The 16,077-nt window shown below is 39.9% G+C and overlaps 1 protein-coding gene across 3 annotated transcripts in view; it reads left to right on the top strand.

Moving 5' to 3' along the window:
* LOC128690534 (DNA repair protein Rev1) overlaps window positions 1–16,077 on the top strand; it is a 142,640-nt gene that overhangs the window by 46,441 nt on the left and 80,122 nt on the right. For all 3 annotated transcript variants that reach the window (XM_070089653.1, XM_070089651.1, XM_070089652.1), the window contains exons 7-8: window positions 1,166–1,315; window positions 10,364–10,482. In XM_070089653.1, the coding sequence (XP_069945754.1) occupies window positions 1,166–1,315; window positions 10,364–10,482 (269 nt within the window). The remainder of the gene's footprint in view (window positions 1–1,165; window positions 1,316–10,363; window positions 10,483–16,077) is intronic.

Genomic DNA, 16,077 nt, shown 5'->3' on the forward strand with positions numbered 1-16,077 from the left:
CATAATTCATTCCAGGAGCTAGGCCTAACCGCGAAACGGCCAAAAGGAGAAGCAATATTTCCCATAAGAAATAATGTAAATAAAATTAATTCGTTCCAGACCCACAAAAATATTCACAAAAAATACATTTTTTAAAGAATAACTATAGTTTTACATACACACAACACAGACAAATACACATATATTATACATAAATTGCAATTTAAATAAACATTTAAAATAACATTTACTAACCTTTATTGAAGAGACTTGCTGGCATCTGGAAGATAGGGGGAGCAGGGAGGGAGAACTTATTGTTTGGAAGGGGAATCCCCTTCCATAAAAACTTTAGGTAACAAGTCCTTATCTGGGGTTTCTTCCCTTCTTTGTCTTTTAAGGCCACTAGGACCAGCTTGAGAGTCACTGGACCCCTGTTGCACAAAATAACTGTCAAGAGTGCTCTGTTTCTGGCATCTCTTTAAGATTTCCCTGAAGTGGGAGAAGGTTTTGTCACTGAGCATGTTGCAGATATGGTTTGTTTCAGCTTGGTCAGGGTGGTACTTTTCAACAAAAGCTTGCAACTCATTCCACTTTGCACACTTTTCACAGTCACAATTAATGGCTGGCTTGCTGGCTGGATGCCTGGCTGGCTGGCTGGCTGGCTGGCTTGCTGGCTGACTGGCTGGCTGGTTGGCTGGCTGGCTGGCTGGCTGGCTGGCTGGCTCAATGCCTGGCTGGCTGGCTGGTTGCCTGACTGGCTGGATGCCTGGCTGGCTGGCTGGCTGGATGCCTGGCTGGCTGGTTGCCTGGCTGGCAGGCAGGCAGGATGAGAGTGCAGGGTAATGTTCACTCAAGGATAAACAATGCTAGACTGGCTGACAACCCCTGCTCGGGGAGTTGCGGAAGTGCGGGTAGGCAGACAGGTCTGGTACGCCAGCCGAAACATGGGACAAAATTTGGCCAAAAAATGCAGGCAAAACCTGAAGCGGCCGATTCCTAGGGTGGCTGAAACCTGGGGTTTCACTGTACATAATTGTTCGAGTTGGGAGCTGTTCGAAACTCGAGGTACCACTGTATTACTTCTTACTGATACTTAGTAATTTTCAGGTGTCTTAGGAGAACATGAGGCAGTAATGTGTGTACTGATTTTGTGATTAATATATAAATTGCATATTTGCACTTACAGAGGAAATCAGTCTCAGCAGAGGTGAACTATGGCATTCGGTTTACCTGCCAGAGTGACGCTGACAAGTTCATCAGTGAGCTGGCTGTAGAACTGGAGAATAGACTTGATGCTGTTAAACTGAAGGGCAAGTGTATCACTCTCAAACTTAAGGTCAGCAAAATGCTTGATAGAAACGTGGTTTCTCATTCCATGAAAAACTTAAAAAAAATGCTGAATTAAATTTTGTCAAATTTTCATTTCAATCATATGTAAATATTGAAATGCAATACTTCCTCTTTATGAATGGGTACTGCTTTCTTAATAAAGGTCATTCAAAGTAAACTTTGTTTACCATAGGGGTAGGTTGCCAGAAGTTGAGGTTAGGTTACTAAAAGTCTTCACAAAATCAGAATTTTCAAATACCACAAAATTCTGTCCACATAATAAAAAAATTCAGATTTTGGCTCATTTTATGCTTCAAAGACTTTCTGTATCATTATTCTTGTTGATATTGACATTCATGAGAAAATGTACTCTGAGAGAAGAGATTTGGGTGTAAAAATTCCATTGAGGACATTCTGAACAATTTGCTATACAGTGGACCCTCAGTTATTGCCCGTAATCCGTTCCAGAAGGCCAGCCTAAAACCGAAATGGTCGACAACCGAAATAATAATTCCCATAAGAATTAATGTAAATACAATTAATCCGTTCCAGACACCCAAAAATATTCACAAAAAATTGTTTTTTAAAGATTAATTATAGTTTTACATACACAAAACAATGAGAACTAAATAAAATAAATACATGAACAATTAAATCAGTACAGGTCTTCCATCACAAATCCGGCATCATTGGGACCTGTAGTGTGCCGGATTACTGAGTTTGCCGGATTACAGAGTGGTTAGGTTAGAATACTTAATGAAATTAGCCAACTTGACTTACACAAAGTTCATTGAACATCGGCAAAAATCGAACATTTCCGCTTCTTTGAGCTCAATTTCAAGGTACTTCTCATCATAAAAGCAATCAAAATCATGTCTATTTCTGTAATATTTCTTCCATTCTATCAAATGAGACCAAAAACACGAAAATACAACCATAAAAACCATATGAAAATACATATACCACAAAGAGGCGGCTAATGGCCGAGAAGTGAACTCCCTTATTTATCGTCCGTCTTTTTTATTTTTGGTGTACGTTAAGAAGCATCTTTCCATCATACATTGCCCAAGTTTCAATGAGACAGCCCAACAAACAACAGAAAAAAACAATATTTACCAAAAATCATGGCAAGCCCAAGCCAGGTACTGGAAATAAGTCACTTTGTCTGACTTTTTTTTGGGTTATCCTAGGTTCTCTATACATACACTGCTATGTATGATAATCTATGTAACTGTATTTGTGTATAGTACCTGAATTAACTTACTTACTTCTAGTCTGTCGACTGAGTACAAGAAACCGCCCATTCACCTGTTTCAACTACCCAATAAAGTGGTCAGAAATTGGCAATTTGACCAATTTCACAGATGCCAATTTAAAAATAGGGTCCAGAATAGACAATGCAGACATTCCTGGCATTAAAATAACATTTTCTCTGTTCATTAGTCATGGCTCCAGGCCCCTCTTATATTTCTTATATTACTCTTGCTTAACATTTGGAATTTTTATTCACATAAAAAAAATAGATGATTTACTGTTATGCAGACTACTGCATTATTGTAATTGTATAAATAATGTCAACCCATTCTTGACTGCGTATTGGAATTTGGACTGGCAGGCGGAGAGGTATTGGACGGTGACATCAATTGTTTACTTGAGCATCGCTAAAGAATAGAACCTTTCTGCTACTGTGAGCGCAATTTCAAGGTACTTTTTGTGTCATGTAAGCAATCAAAATCATATCAATTTCTGTAATATATCTTCCATTCTATCAAATGAGACCGAAAAAACGAGAATATAACCATAAAAACCATACAAAAATATACCGCTAAGCGGCCGCTAATGACTGAGAAGTGAATCCCGTTATTTATGGTCTGATTTCTTTCATTTTTGGTGTACATTAAGAAGTATCTTCCCATCATGCATTGCCCAAGTTTCAATAAGATAACCCAACAAACAAATGAGAAAATAACAATAATCACACATAAAGTGGGAGTTGTCACAGTTGCTCTTTGCTGATGACACTGTGCTCTTGGGAGATTCTGAAGAGAAGTTGCAGAGGTTGGTGGATGAATTTGGTAGGGTATGTAAAAGAAGAAAATTAAAAGTGAATACAGGATAGAGTAAGGTTATGAGGATAACAAAAAGATTAGGTGATGAAAGATTGGATATCAGATTGAAGGGAGAGAGTATGGAGGAGACGAATGTATTCAGATATTTGGGAGTGGACGTGTCAGCAGATGGGTCTATGAAAGATGAGGTGAATCATAGAATTGATGAGGGGAAAAGGGTGAGCGGTGCACTGAGGAGTCTGTGGAGACAAAGAACTTTGTCTTTGGAGGTAAAGATGGGAATGTATGAGAGTGTAGTTTTACCAATGCTCTTATTCTTATATGGGTGGGAAGCATGGATGATGAATGTTGCAGCGAGGAGAAGGCTGGAGGCAGTGGAGATGTCATGTCTGAGGGTAATGTGTGGTGTGAATATAATGCAGAGAATTCGTAGTTTGGAAGTTAGGAGGAGGTGCAGGATTGCCAAAACTGTTGTCCAGAGGGCTGAGGAAGGGTTGTTGAGGTGGTTCGGACATGTAGAGAGAATGGAGCGAAACAGAATGACTTCAAGAGTGTATCAGTCTGTAGTGGAAGGAAGGCGGGGTAGGGGTCGGCCTAGGAAAGGTTGGAGGGAGGGGGTAAAGGAGGTTTTGTGTGCGAAGGGCTTGGACTTCCAGCGGGCATGCGTGAGCGTGTTTGATAGGAGTGGAGACAAATGATTTTTAATACTTGACGTACTGTTGGAGTGTGAGCAAAGTAACATTTATGAAAGGATTCAGGGAAACCGGCAGGCCGGACTTGAGTCCTGGAGATGGGAAGTACAGTGCCTACACTCTGAAGGAGGGGTGTTAATGTTGCAGTTTAAAAACTGTAGTATAAAGCATCCTTCTGGCAAGACAGTGATGGAGTGAATGATGGTGAAAGTTTTTGTTTTTTGGGCCACCCTGCCTTGGTGGGAATCAGCCAGTGTGTTAATAATAATAAAAAAATAATTTACTTCACATACATGTACATGGGATACAGACATAGCTGACATCAGTGACATACTACTATATAGAAAGCCGCTTGTTATGCTGAGTATTTCAAGCAAATTAGGTCAGTGTCCCAGGATAACACCCACACCAGCCAATTAACACCCAGGTACCCATTTACTGATGGGTGAACATAGACAACAGGTGTAAAGAAACGCCCAGTGTTTCTACCCTGACTGGGAATCGAATATTTACCAAAAATCATATATGCTAACCCAAGCCAGGTACTAGAAATAAGCCACATTGTCTGACTTTTTTGGGTTATCCTAGGTTCTCTACACATATGCTGCTATGTGTATTAATCTATATAGAGAAAACAGCTTTTTTGTTTCAGGTTTATGGTGCAGTACGAGTGTATATCACAGTTAGCCCTGTGCTACACTCCTTTTTCTCTAATATGTACATATAAGCCCCAAGACAGGGATAGGAGAATGGTACTTGTATCTCGTATCCTCTTCATACCTCCGTCAAACTGCTCGGTATTATGCCAAATATTATTTATTCTGGAGTATTTAACATGTTTTATGTTATTTATATTGTTTATTATGTCATATTAGATCAACTATGATAGGCAATAAGCTGTAGTGTTGATATTAGCGTAATAATAAAGCATATTCTCCTGCATCACGAAACTGAGCTCATAGCAACCGACAGTGGCTTCAAAGCCACCTTATCTTTAATGGACTATGTACTGTGTAGGTGCTTTACACAACAAAAAGCATTTCTTTTATTCATTGGAACCATGGCTAGGGCTAAAAGTAAGCAGGTTATAACAATTAATGGAGAAAAATAAATTAGCATGACTTATGCAGCAAGTAGCGCCACCAAACAGTACCAGCAGGCTGGTGTGGCGACCCTGGAAATTTGAAATTATGCTAGCTGAAATTAGTGCCAAATAACTGAAGGAGCCAAATAACTGATTGCCGGATTTGTGATGGCGGACCTGTATTGCATACCTTTATTGAAGACTCTTCTTGGCTTATGGAAGATAGGGAGGAGAGAGGGAGAATTATTGTTTGGAAGGAGAATCCCCCTCCATAATGACTTCAGATAACAAGTCCCTCTCTGTGGTTACTTCTCTTCTTTGTCTTTTAATGCCACTAGGACCAGCTTGAGAGTCACTGGACCCCTGTCGCACAAAAAATCTGTCCAGAGAGGTCTGTTTCTGGTGTCTCTGTAAGATTAAGGCATGGGTCACGAGGGAAATTTTCGTCAAGTGGTCCAATGAAGTGTTTGGCCCTAGTGTGAAGAATTACCTCCTGGAAAAGAAATTAGTACTGAAGTGCCTCCTAGTAATAGACAATGCACCTGCTCATCCTCCAAACTTGGATGACCTAATTCTGCAGGAGTTTGGGTTCATCACAGTAAAGTTCTTGCCCCCGAGTACCACTCCTCTCCTCCAGCCCATGGACCAGCAGGTCATTTCAAACTTTAAAAAACTCTACACCAAAGCAATATTTCAAAGCTGCTTGAATGTGACCTCAGACACTCACTTGACCCTAAGAGATTTTTGGAAAGAATACTTCAGTATCCTCCATTGCATAAGCCTTATAGGTAAGGGTTGGGAGGGAGTGACTACCAGGACTTTGAACTCTGCCTGGAGAAAATTGTGGCCAGATTGTGTCGACAAGAGGGATTTTGAAGGGTTTGTGGCTGACCCTGATGAGCCTATGTCAATTGTGAACTCTGTTGTGGCATTGGGGAGTTCCATGGTGTTGGATGTGAGTTTGGAGGATGTGGAAGAGTTGGTGGAGGACCACAACGAAGAGCTAACCACTGAGGAGCTGCAAGAGCTCCAGCAGGAACAGCAACAGATCGCAACTCAGAATCTTGCTGCAGAGGAGGAGGAAGAGAGATGGAAGAAGGTGCCTTCTTCAGAAATTAAGGAGATTTTTGAAATGTGGGGTAGGATGGAAAGATTTATGGAGAAACATCACCCTGAGAAGGATGTTGAAAGCCATATTGGCAACTTGTACAGTGACAGAGTCTTGGCCCATTTTAGGGAAGTTTTAACCCTTTGACTGTTTCAGGCCCCTCTCTGAAACTGTCATTCTATGTCGCCAAATATTCAAAAAAAAAAAAATTATTTTTTCTTATGAAAATGTTAAGATTATTTTTCTGAGTGTTTTAGTCCCAAAAAAAAATTTTTGCCATCGGTACTTACCGAGATATAGAGCCGTGAAGTTTGCAGAAAATGAGCTGCGTATGGCAACAGCGCGACTGCCGCTCACCCGGTAAACTTTAGTTTACTTGTAATTGAAGGTTTTTTGTTTTTTTCACTATTTTATTTTTTCACATAACTTATGTGGCCTATGAGACCAAAGTAAGGTGCAATGTATATATATACACTCGTTGTATACAACACAATAAGCACAAACATAATTATCAATATATTGTTTACAAAACTTGTTTACAAAAACAAACAAACAAACAATCATTATTATTATTATTATTATTATTATTATTATTATTATTATTATTCTTCTTCTTCTTCTTCTTCTTCTTCTTCTTCTTCTTCTTCTTCTTCTTCTTCTTCTTCTTCTTCTTCTTCTTCTTCTTCTTCTTCTTCTTCTTCTTCTTCTTCTTCTTCTTCTTCTTCTTCTTCTTCTTCTTCTTCTTCTTCTTCTTCTTCTTCTTCTTCTTCTTCTTCTTCTTCTTCTTCTTCTTCTTCTTCTTCTTCTTCTTCTTCTCCTTCTCCTTCTCCTCCTTCTCCTTCTCCTTCTCCTCCTTCTCCTTCTCCTTCTCCTTCTCCTTCTCCTTCTCCTTCTCCTTCTCCTTCTCCTTCTCCTTCTCCTCCTCCTCCTCCTCCTCCTCCTCCTCCTCCTCCTCCTCCTTGTCTTGTGTGCGAGTGTGTGGCTTATAATTGTTTTGAGTCAGAAGTCGGCAGCTGTCAAAGTGACATATTGTCTCATTAGTCACTACCCCTACCGCCTGTCAAAACAATGGGGTCGGATGCTGCTTCCCCTCCTCCATTCTATCTAATTATCTTTCTCCCTCATTCTATATCTTTCAATCTGTCTCTCTTTCTATCTGTCTGCCTATCTCTGTCTCACAGGTACACATAAATACAAGTATACATAGTGTAAATTACCTAGGATAACCCAAGAAATCCAGACAAAGTGCTATACTCTGCTTGAAGATGTGAGTAAACGTGATGACACAGTCTTGTGGCTCTCTCTGAGACAGAGAGCTAGATGGACAGACAGGGAGCTTGACAGACAGACAAATAGACAGACAGAAATGTTTGTGTACCAGCAAAAACAAAGGGAGGGCGATGGTCATGTAATACGTATTACCCTCCTTTACGCTCATCAAAGTCAGCTCTTATCAGATGTTATCTCCCCTTATCTTGTCACTGTCATGGGGTGGACTTTTTTTTTTCTTGCTTCAAGGGAACAATATTATTACATCTTCTTCTTCCTCCTCCTCCTCCTCTTCTCCTCCTCCTCCTCCTCCTCCTCCTCTTCCTTCACTCCTCCTCCTCCTCCTCCTCCTCCTCTTCCTCCCCTCCTCCCCCTCCTCCTCCTCCATTGCTTTTGGTCTCAAACTCCTCCAAATCATGAAATTGATCTTCACTGACACTTCCATCTGTGTTAGAGCATCACTTGGGAAGAGAAGAGTCCCAGATTTGCTGGGGAATCACATATTTCTTACCGCTAGACATGCTGAAAAATGACAACTGAAATGGCATTCCCACAATGCACCACTGGCTCCCCGATTTTTTTTATATGGTGCACACTGACCATGGAGACCCATTCTCTCACATGTGGGCCTACCAGCTTTCTCCTGCTTGATTTGAAGCTGCTAGAATTTATGCGTATAAATACGTCAGAAACATTGGCTCTTAAGACGTATTTATACGTCGGAAACAGTCAAAGGGTTAAAGAGACGCCAGAGACAGAGCTCTCTGGACACTTTTTTTGCGAGACAGGACTCCAGTGACTCTCAAGCTGGTCCTAGTGGCATTAAGAAACTTGAAGAGAAGTAACCCCAGAAAAGGACTTGGTACTTGAGGTGTTGATGGAAGGGGATTCCCCTTCCAAACAGTAACTAATCCAATCTCTCTCCTCCTCCAGTCTTCCATACACTAAGAAAAATCGCCAATAAAGGTAAGTTTTATGCTGTTAATGTTTCATTCATCATGTCCCATTGTATTGTTTATGTTCTACATCTATATTTCATGTAAAAATTTTTTTTGTTTTAATACTTCTGGGTGTCAGGAACGGATTAATTGTATTTACATTATTTCTTATGGGGAAAATTGATTCGATAATCGATAATTGTCACACTTCCAGGAACGGATTAACGACGATAGACGAGGGACCACTGTATAATTAATATTACCACATTTGTGAACATAGACTCACCAGCTGACATGTATTAGACTCGTGACGACATTTGTTTACTCTTGAACATCAGCAAAAATTGAACATTTCCACTACTTTGAGCTCAGTTTCAAGTCATTTTCACTACTAAAACCAATCAAAATGATCTCCATTTCTGTAATATATATTTCATTCTATCAAGTGAGACCAAGAAATCGTGAATACAACTGTAAAAAAAACATAGGAAAAAGCACCGCAAAGTTGCTGTTTTAATCCAAAATTACGGTCTCATTTTTTCTCTCATTATGTACTGCGTTCTGCAGGATTTGTTTTATGTGGTGCACACTTGCCACATAGATGTATTCTCTCATATCTAGGCCCAAATTTACTGCTCACAGGTTATCTGAGTGAGCTGAGCTCATGGTATAGATTTGGACCCTGGCTTCAAAGCCGTAGATATACAGCACCGACCCTGAAATTGTTAGAAGAAAAACTTTGAAGGTGTTTCTTTTCTGGGTCACCCTGCCTTGGTGGGAGTTGTCTGGTGTGTTAAAAAAAAAAATATGGGGAGGGAGGGATCAGGTTGCAGGCCTCCTCCTCACCTACATTTGTTGACCACTCTCAAGCCAAACAAGTGTGAGCTCTCTATATACAGTCTGTGCAGAAATATACGATGCCAACTGCAGGACAATCTTTTGATCCTTGCAACAGATGGTTGAGGTCTGAGCTTTCTAGAAATCTTAGGAAAATCCCCTACAGCAATTGCAAGTGGGGCCATTCAGCTTCAAGAATGAGCTTATCTGCCTTTGGGTTGAACTCTGCACCTACTAACAAGAATGACATGATACACTACTATGTACACCACAACCACTCATTGGCATATGCCAGCCCAGAATTCCTGGTGGAAGAATGCAGTATTCTTAAAGATTTTCTGGATGCAAAAATTTCCTTCACACACCATCTGGGACTGCATGGATTGTGCATGCAAAATCTTAACTTTGTCAGAACTGGAGAATAACAGACAGAATACTCATTCTTGCTACAAGCCACACCACAGGATATATTACACAAACCCCTGCCAAGAACAACATAGGTGTTACCACTGTCATATCCAGCACCATCAATAACTTGACCAGGCAAAAAGACAACTGGCAAAACCATGATAATGGAAGTTTCTTCATCATTCCATGTGGCAGTTGTGACCAGAAATATGTTGGAGAGACCTCCTGTAGCCTTCAGTTCAGGTTGGAAGAACATCAGTGTACCTGCAGGGCTAACAACTTAAATAATGCCTGCATGATGCATAGGGACCAGACTGCACTTCTGGTATCCGGGAAGGGCGCTCAGCTGGTCATGAAGGAAATGCACAAAACACGACACAGATGTCTGAAGCTGTGCCAGTCTGAACATGAAATACAATCCAGCAGAATAAAGAAGTTTTCAGTTTTTCCAAACCTATAGCTCAACTTGTCTTACATAAACAGGTTGTCAGAAGGACTGGTAGGCTTCCTGCAGTGCCACTTTCTCACAGTCCATCCATACTGCAACCTAGCCATTGAATGAAGAAGCCTGTTTCACAGTTGTGTTTTTTGACCATTTGTTGGCTTCATACCATTTGTCTCCATATCTAGTCAAAATCATATTCTTTCAGGTACGTGCAAAGGATGCTCCAGTAGAGACAGCTAAGTTTATGGGTCATGGTGTTTGTGATAATATTGCAAAGTCTGTGTCCATATCCTCAGCAACTTCTTCATCATCTATCATAGAGAGGTGAGAAGTCATTTATAACACTGACGTAATGAATGCATTGTACAACAGGGTGTCAAACCCAAATTTCACAAAGTTGCAGTTATGTACATTTACTTGGCCAGTACTTTGCATTGGAGGTTTCTACTGTATTTATTAGTGGGAGATGATGTGATGAGTTTTGTGGTAAATTATAATTTATCAATGTTTTCAGTGGTTTTTATAGTGCATCAAATGTTAATGAAAGCATTTTGTTTTAGAAATTAAGTAACCCTTTCAGGGTCCAGACCCCTGTTCTGAGACTTGTCCACAGGGTCCAAGAATTTAAAAAAAAAATTTTGGTATGTTTTCTTATAAAATTGTAGAGAATCTTTTGCTGAAGGTAATAAAACAAAAGTACAAAATTTAATGGAAAATTGAGGAAATTCTGCATCATGAATTTTGTTGTGTCAATGATATTTACACATCAGCAATTTTGCCCATTTTGATACTTATTTTATGCCAATTACATTGTTATTGTCCAAATTCTTAGCTATTTTGCAAGTATGCCTTCTGTTTTATTGATTGAGCATGAGAAACTGCCCAGTCATCTATTTCATCTACCCAATAAAGTGATCAGAAATTGGTAATTTGGCCAATTTCAAACAAATTTCAAAATATTCCAATTTCAAAACAGGGTCCAAAATAAACAATGCAGGCATTCCTGGTATTAAAATAACATTTCATCTGTTCATTAGTTACATTTCCAGGCTTTACACATGAATTCCATTTTGATTTTTTATTCACACAGTGAATTTGTATTCACACCAAAAACTAGAATATTTACTGTATTGGAATATTGTAATAATTGTATAAATTATATCATTGCATTTGTGAACACTTATTTGATCCACCAGTTGATGTATATTGGATGCGTGATGTGATTTGTTTACTCTTAAACATCAGCAAAAATTGAACATTTCTGTTACTTTTAGCTCAATTTCAAGGTATTTCCAGACCTAAAAAATCAAAATCATCTCTAATTCTGTAATATATCTTCGATTCTGTCAAAGGAGACCAAGAAACCATGAATACACTCGTAAAAGCCATGCAAAAATACACCACAAGTTCGCTGTTTTAAACCAAAAACCCGGTCACAGTTTTTTTTTTTTTCATTTTTTTTTTTTTTTTTTTTCAACAAGTCGGTCGTCTCCCACCGAGGCAGGGTGACCCCAAAAAAAAAAGAAAGAAAATCCCCAAAAAGAAAATACTTTCATCATCATTCAACACTTTCACCACACTCACACATTATCACTGCTCTTGCAGAGGTGCTCAGAATACAACAGTTTAGAAGCATATACGTATAAAGATACACAACATATCCCTCCAAACTGCCAATATCCCAAACCCCTCCTTTAAAGTGCAGGCATTGTACTTCCCATTTCCAGGACTCAAGTCCGACTATAAGAAAACCGGTTTCCCTGAATCCCTTCACTAAATATTACCCTGCTCACACTCCAACAGATCGTCAGGTCTCAAGTATCATTCGTCTCCATTCACTCCTATCTAACATGCTCATGCACGCTTGCTGGAAGTCCAAGCCCCTAGCCCACAAAACCTCCTTTACCCCCTCTTTCCAACCCTTTCGAGGACGACCCCTACCCCTCTTTCCTTCCCCTATAGATTTATATGCTTTCCATGTCATTCTACTTTGATCCATTCTCTCTAAATGACCAAACCACCTCAACAACCCCTCTTCTGCCCTCTGACTAATGCTTTTATTAACTCCACACCTTCTCCTAATTTCCACACTCCGAATTTTCTGCATAATATTTACACCACACATTGCCCTTAGACAGGACATCTCCACTGCCTCCAACCGTCTCCTCGCTGCTGCATTTACCACCCAAGCTTCACATCCATATAAGAGTGTTGGTACTACTATACTTTCATACATTCCCTTCTTTGCCTCCATAGATAACGTTTTTTGACTCCACATATACCTCAACGCACCACTCACCTTTTTTCCCTCATCAATTCTATGATTAACCTCATCCTTCATAAATCCATCCGCCGACACGTCAACTCCCAAGTATCTGAAAACATTCACTTCTTCCATACTCCTCCTCCCCAATTTGATATCCAATTTTTCTTTATCTAAATCATTTGATACCCTCATCACCTTACTCTTTTCTATGTTCACTTTCAACTTTCTACCTTTACACACATTCTCAAACTCATCCACTAACCTTTGCAATTTTTCTTTAGAATCTCCCATAAGCACAGTATCATCAGCAAAAAATAACTGTGTCAATTCCCGTTTTGAATTTGATTCCCCATAATTTAATCCCACCCCTCTCCTGAACACCCTAGCATTTACTTCTTTTACAACCCCATTTATAAATATATTAAACAACCATGGTGACATTACACATCCCTGTCTAAGACCTACTTTTACCGGGAAGTATTCTCCCTCTCTTCTACACACCCTAACCTGAGCCTCACTATCCTCATAAAAGCTCTTTACAGCATTTAGTAACTTACCACCTATTCCATGTACTTGCAACATCTGCCACATTGCTCCTCTATCCACTCTATCATATGCCTTTTCTAAATCCATAAATGCAATAAAAACTTCCCTACCTTTATCTAAATACTGTTCACATATATGCTTCAATGTAAACACTTGATCTACACATCCCCTACCCACTCTGAAGCCTCCTTGCTCGTCCGCAATTCTACATTCTGTCTTACCTCTAATTCTTTCAATTATAACCCTACCGTATACTTTTCCTGGTATACTCAGTAAACTTATTCCTCTATAATTTTTACAATCTCTCTTGTCCCCTTTCCCTTTATATAAAGGGACTATACATGCTCTCCGCCAATCCCTAGGTACCTTCCCCTCTTTCATACATTTATTAAACAAAAGTACCAACCACTCCAACACTATATCCCCCCCTGCTTTTAACATTTCTGTCATGATCCCATCAGTTCCAGCTGCTTTACCCCCTTTCATTCTACGTAATGCCTCACGTACCTCCACCACACTTACATTCTGCTCTTCTTCACTCCTAAAAGATGGTATACCTCCCTGGCCAGTGCATGAAATTACCGCCTCCCTTTCTTCCTTAACATTTAAAAGTTCCTCAAAATATTCTCGCCATCTACCTAATACCTCCCTCTCCCCATCTACTAACTCCCCTACTCTGTCTTTAACTGACAAATCCATACTTTCCCTAGGCTTTCTTAACTTGTTTAACTCACTCCAAATTTTTTTCTTATTTTCATTAAAATTTCTTGACAGTGCCTCTCCCACTCTTTCATCTGCTCTCCTTTTGCACTCTCTCACCACTCTCTTCACCTTTCTTTTACTCTCCATATACTCTGCTCTTCTTATAACACTTCTGCTTTGTAAAAACCTCTCGTAAGCTACCTTTTTCTCTTTTATCACACCCTTTACTTCATCATTCCACCAATCATTCCTCTTTCCTCCTGCCCCCACCCTCCTGTAACCACAAACTTCTGCCCCACATTCTAATACTGCATTTTTAAAACTATTCCAACCCTCTTCAACCCCCCCCCACTACTCATCTTTGCACTAGCCCACCTTTCTGCCAATAGTCGCTTATATCTCGCCCGAACTTCCTCCTCCCTTAGTTTATACACTTTCACCTCCCTCTTACTTGTTGTTGCCACCTTACTCTTTTCCCATCTACCTCTTACTCTAACTGTAGCTACAACTAAATAATGATCCGATATATCAGTTGCCCCTCTATAAACATGTACATGCTGGAGCCTACCCATCAACCTTTTATCCACCAATACATAATCTAACAAACTACTTTCATTACGTGCTACATCATACCTTGTATATTTATTTATCCTCTTTTTCATAAAATATGTATTACTTATTACCAAATTTCTTTCTACACATAGCTCAATTAAAGGCTCCCCATTTACATTTACCCCTGGCACCCCAAAATTACCTACTACTCCCTCCATAACATTTTTTTTTCATATTGTAGGATATTTTTTTACGTGCACACTTACCACATAGAGCCACTCTCTTGTATCTAGGCCCAAATTTACCACTCACAGCTTATGTGAGTGAGCTGAGTTCATCACATAGTACTATGGCATGGGCCCTGGCTTTAAGGGGGCTACAGGGCAAATTTCGTAACTCGTTTATTTACCGTCCGATTTTCTCCAGTTTTGGTGCACAAGACAAAGTGTTCTCACTCTTTCTTGAAAATATTTATAAAAAATATACCTCAAACAACAACTGAGAAAAGACTGATTTACTGAAAATGCCCTTGATGTTGATGTAACTCTTATATGCGGCTACGTAAGGTGGTTTGGACACTTGGTGCCGAGAGTACAATGCTAATACTAATTCGGACCGTAAGATTTCCCTCTAAATACCTTATCGTTATTTCACAAAAAAATAAAGTTTGTTAGTATCTGGAATATGGCAAAAAAATCTGCCCTTTACTCCCACATAACTCCCGAAGTATTTGGAATACAGTGGACCCCCGCATAGCGAACTTAATCCGTGCAAGAGGGCTGGTCGTTATGCGAAATGTTCGCTATGCGAATTAATTTTCCCCATAAGAAATAATGGAAATAAAATTAATCCGTGCAAGACACCCAAAAGTATGAAAAAAAAATTTTTTTACCACAAAAAAATGTTAATTTTAGTACACACAAACTGAAAAAGGCATGCACAATTACATGACACTTACTTTTATTGAAGATCTGGTGATGATTGATGGGATGGGAGGAGGGGAGAGCATTATCTTCTTACTGTTTAGAAGGGGAATCCCCTTCCATTAGGACTTGAGGTAGCAAGTACTTTTCTGGGGTTACTTCCCTTCTTCTTTTAATGCCACTAGGACCAGCTTCAGAGTCACTGGACCTCTGTCGCACAACAAATCTGTCCATAGAGCTCTGTACCTCCCGTTCCTTCAAGACTTTCCTAAAATGGGCCATAACATTGTCATTGAAATAGTCACCAGCACGGCTTGCAACAGCTGTGTCAGGGTGATTTTCATCCATAAAGGTTTGCAGTTCAACCCACTGTGCACACATTTCCTTAATTTTTGAAGTAGGCACAATGGATTCCACAACTGGCATAGGCTTCTCAGGGTTAGCCCCAAACCCTTCAAAATCTTTCTTAATTTCCATACTAATTCTCACCCTTTTTACCACAGGGTTGGCACTAGAAGCTTTCTTGGGGCCCATGGTCACTTATTTTCCAGAAACAGCACCGAAAACACTGTAATAATACGAAATATTCCGAGTGTATGCTTGAATGTTACCGCGGAGGCTAGCTGGTAAACAATGGGACGGGCGGCACATGTGAGGCTGGCCGAGGGCCCACATTGGACGCGTCTCGGACGAAGTTCGCTGAGCGGTTTTTTGTCTACTATGCGGGGCAAAATTTCAGCGAACAAAGCGTTCGCTATGCGGATTGTTCGCTATGCAAGGCGTTCGCTATGCGGGGGTCCACTGTATTTCCAAAAATTCTACGGTCAAAATAAGAGAAATCATTATTCTACAATATCTGTGAATATTATTCCATTTAATTAAGTAATAAAGGACCCACATCAAATTATAGGTGAATAAGTTACTTCCGAG

This window comes from Cherax quadricarinatus, chromosome 29 (assembly GCF_038502225.1).
Source record: "Cherax quadricarinatus isolate ZL_2023a chromosome 29, ASM3850222v1, whole genome shotgun sequence".
In the NCBI taxonomy this organism is placed as follows: Eukaryota; Metazoa; Arthropoda; class Malacostraca; order Decapoda; family Parastacidae; genus Cherax; species Cherax quadricarinatus.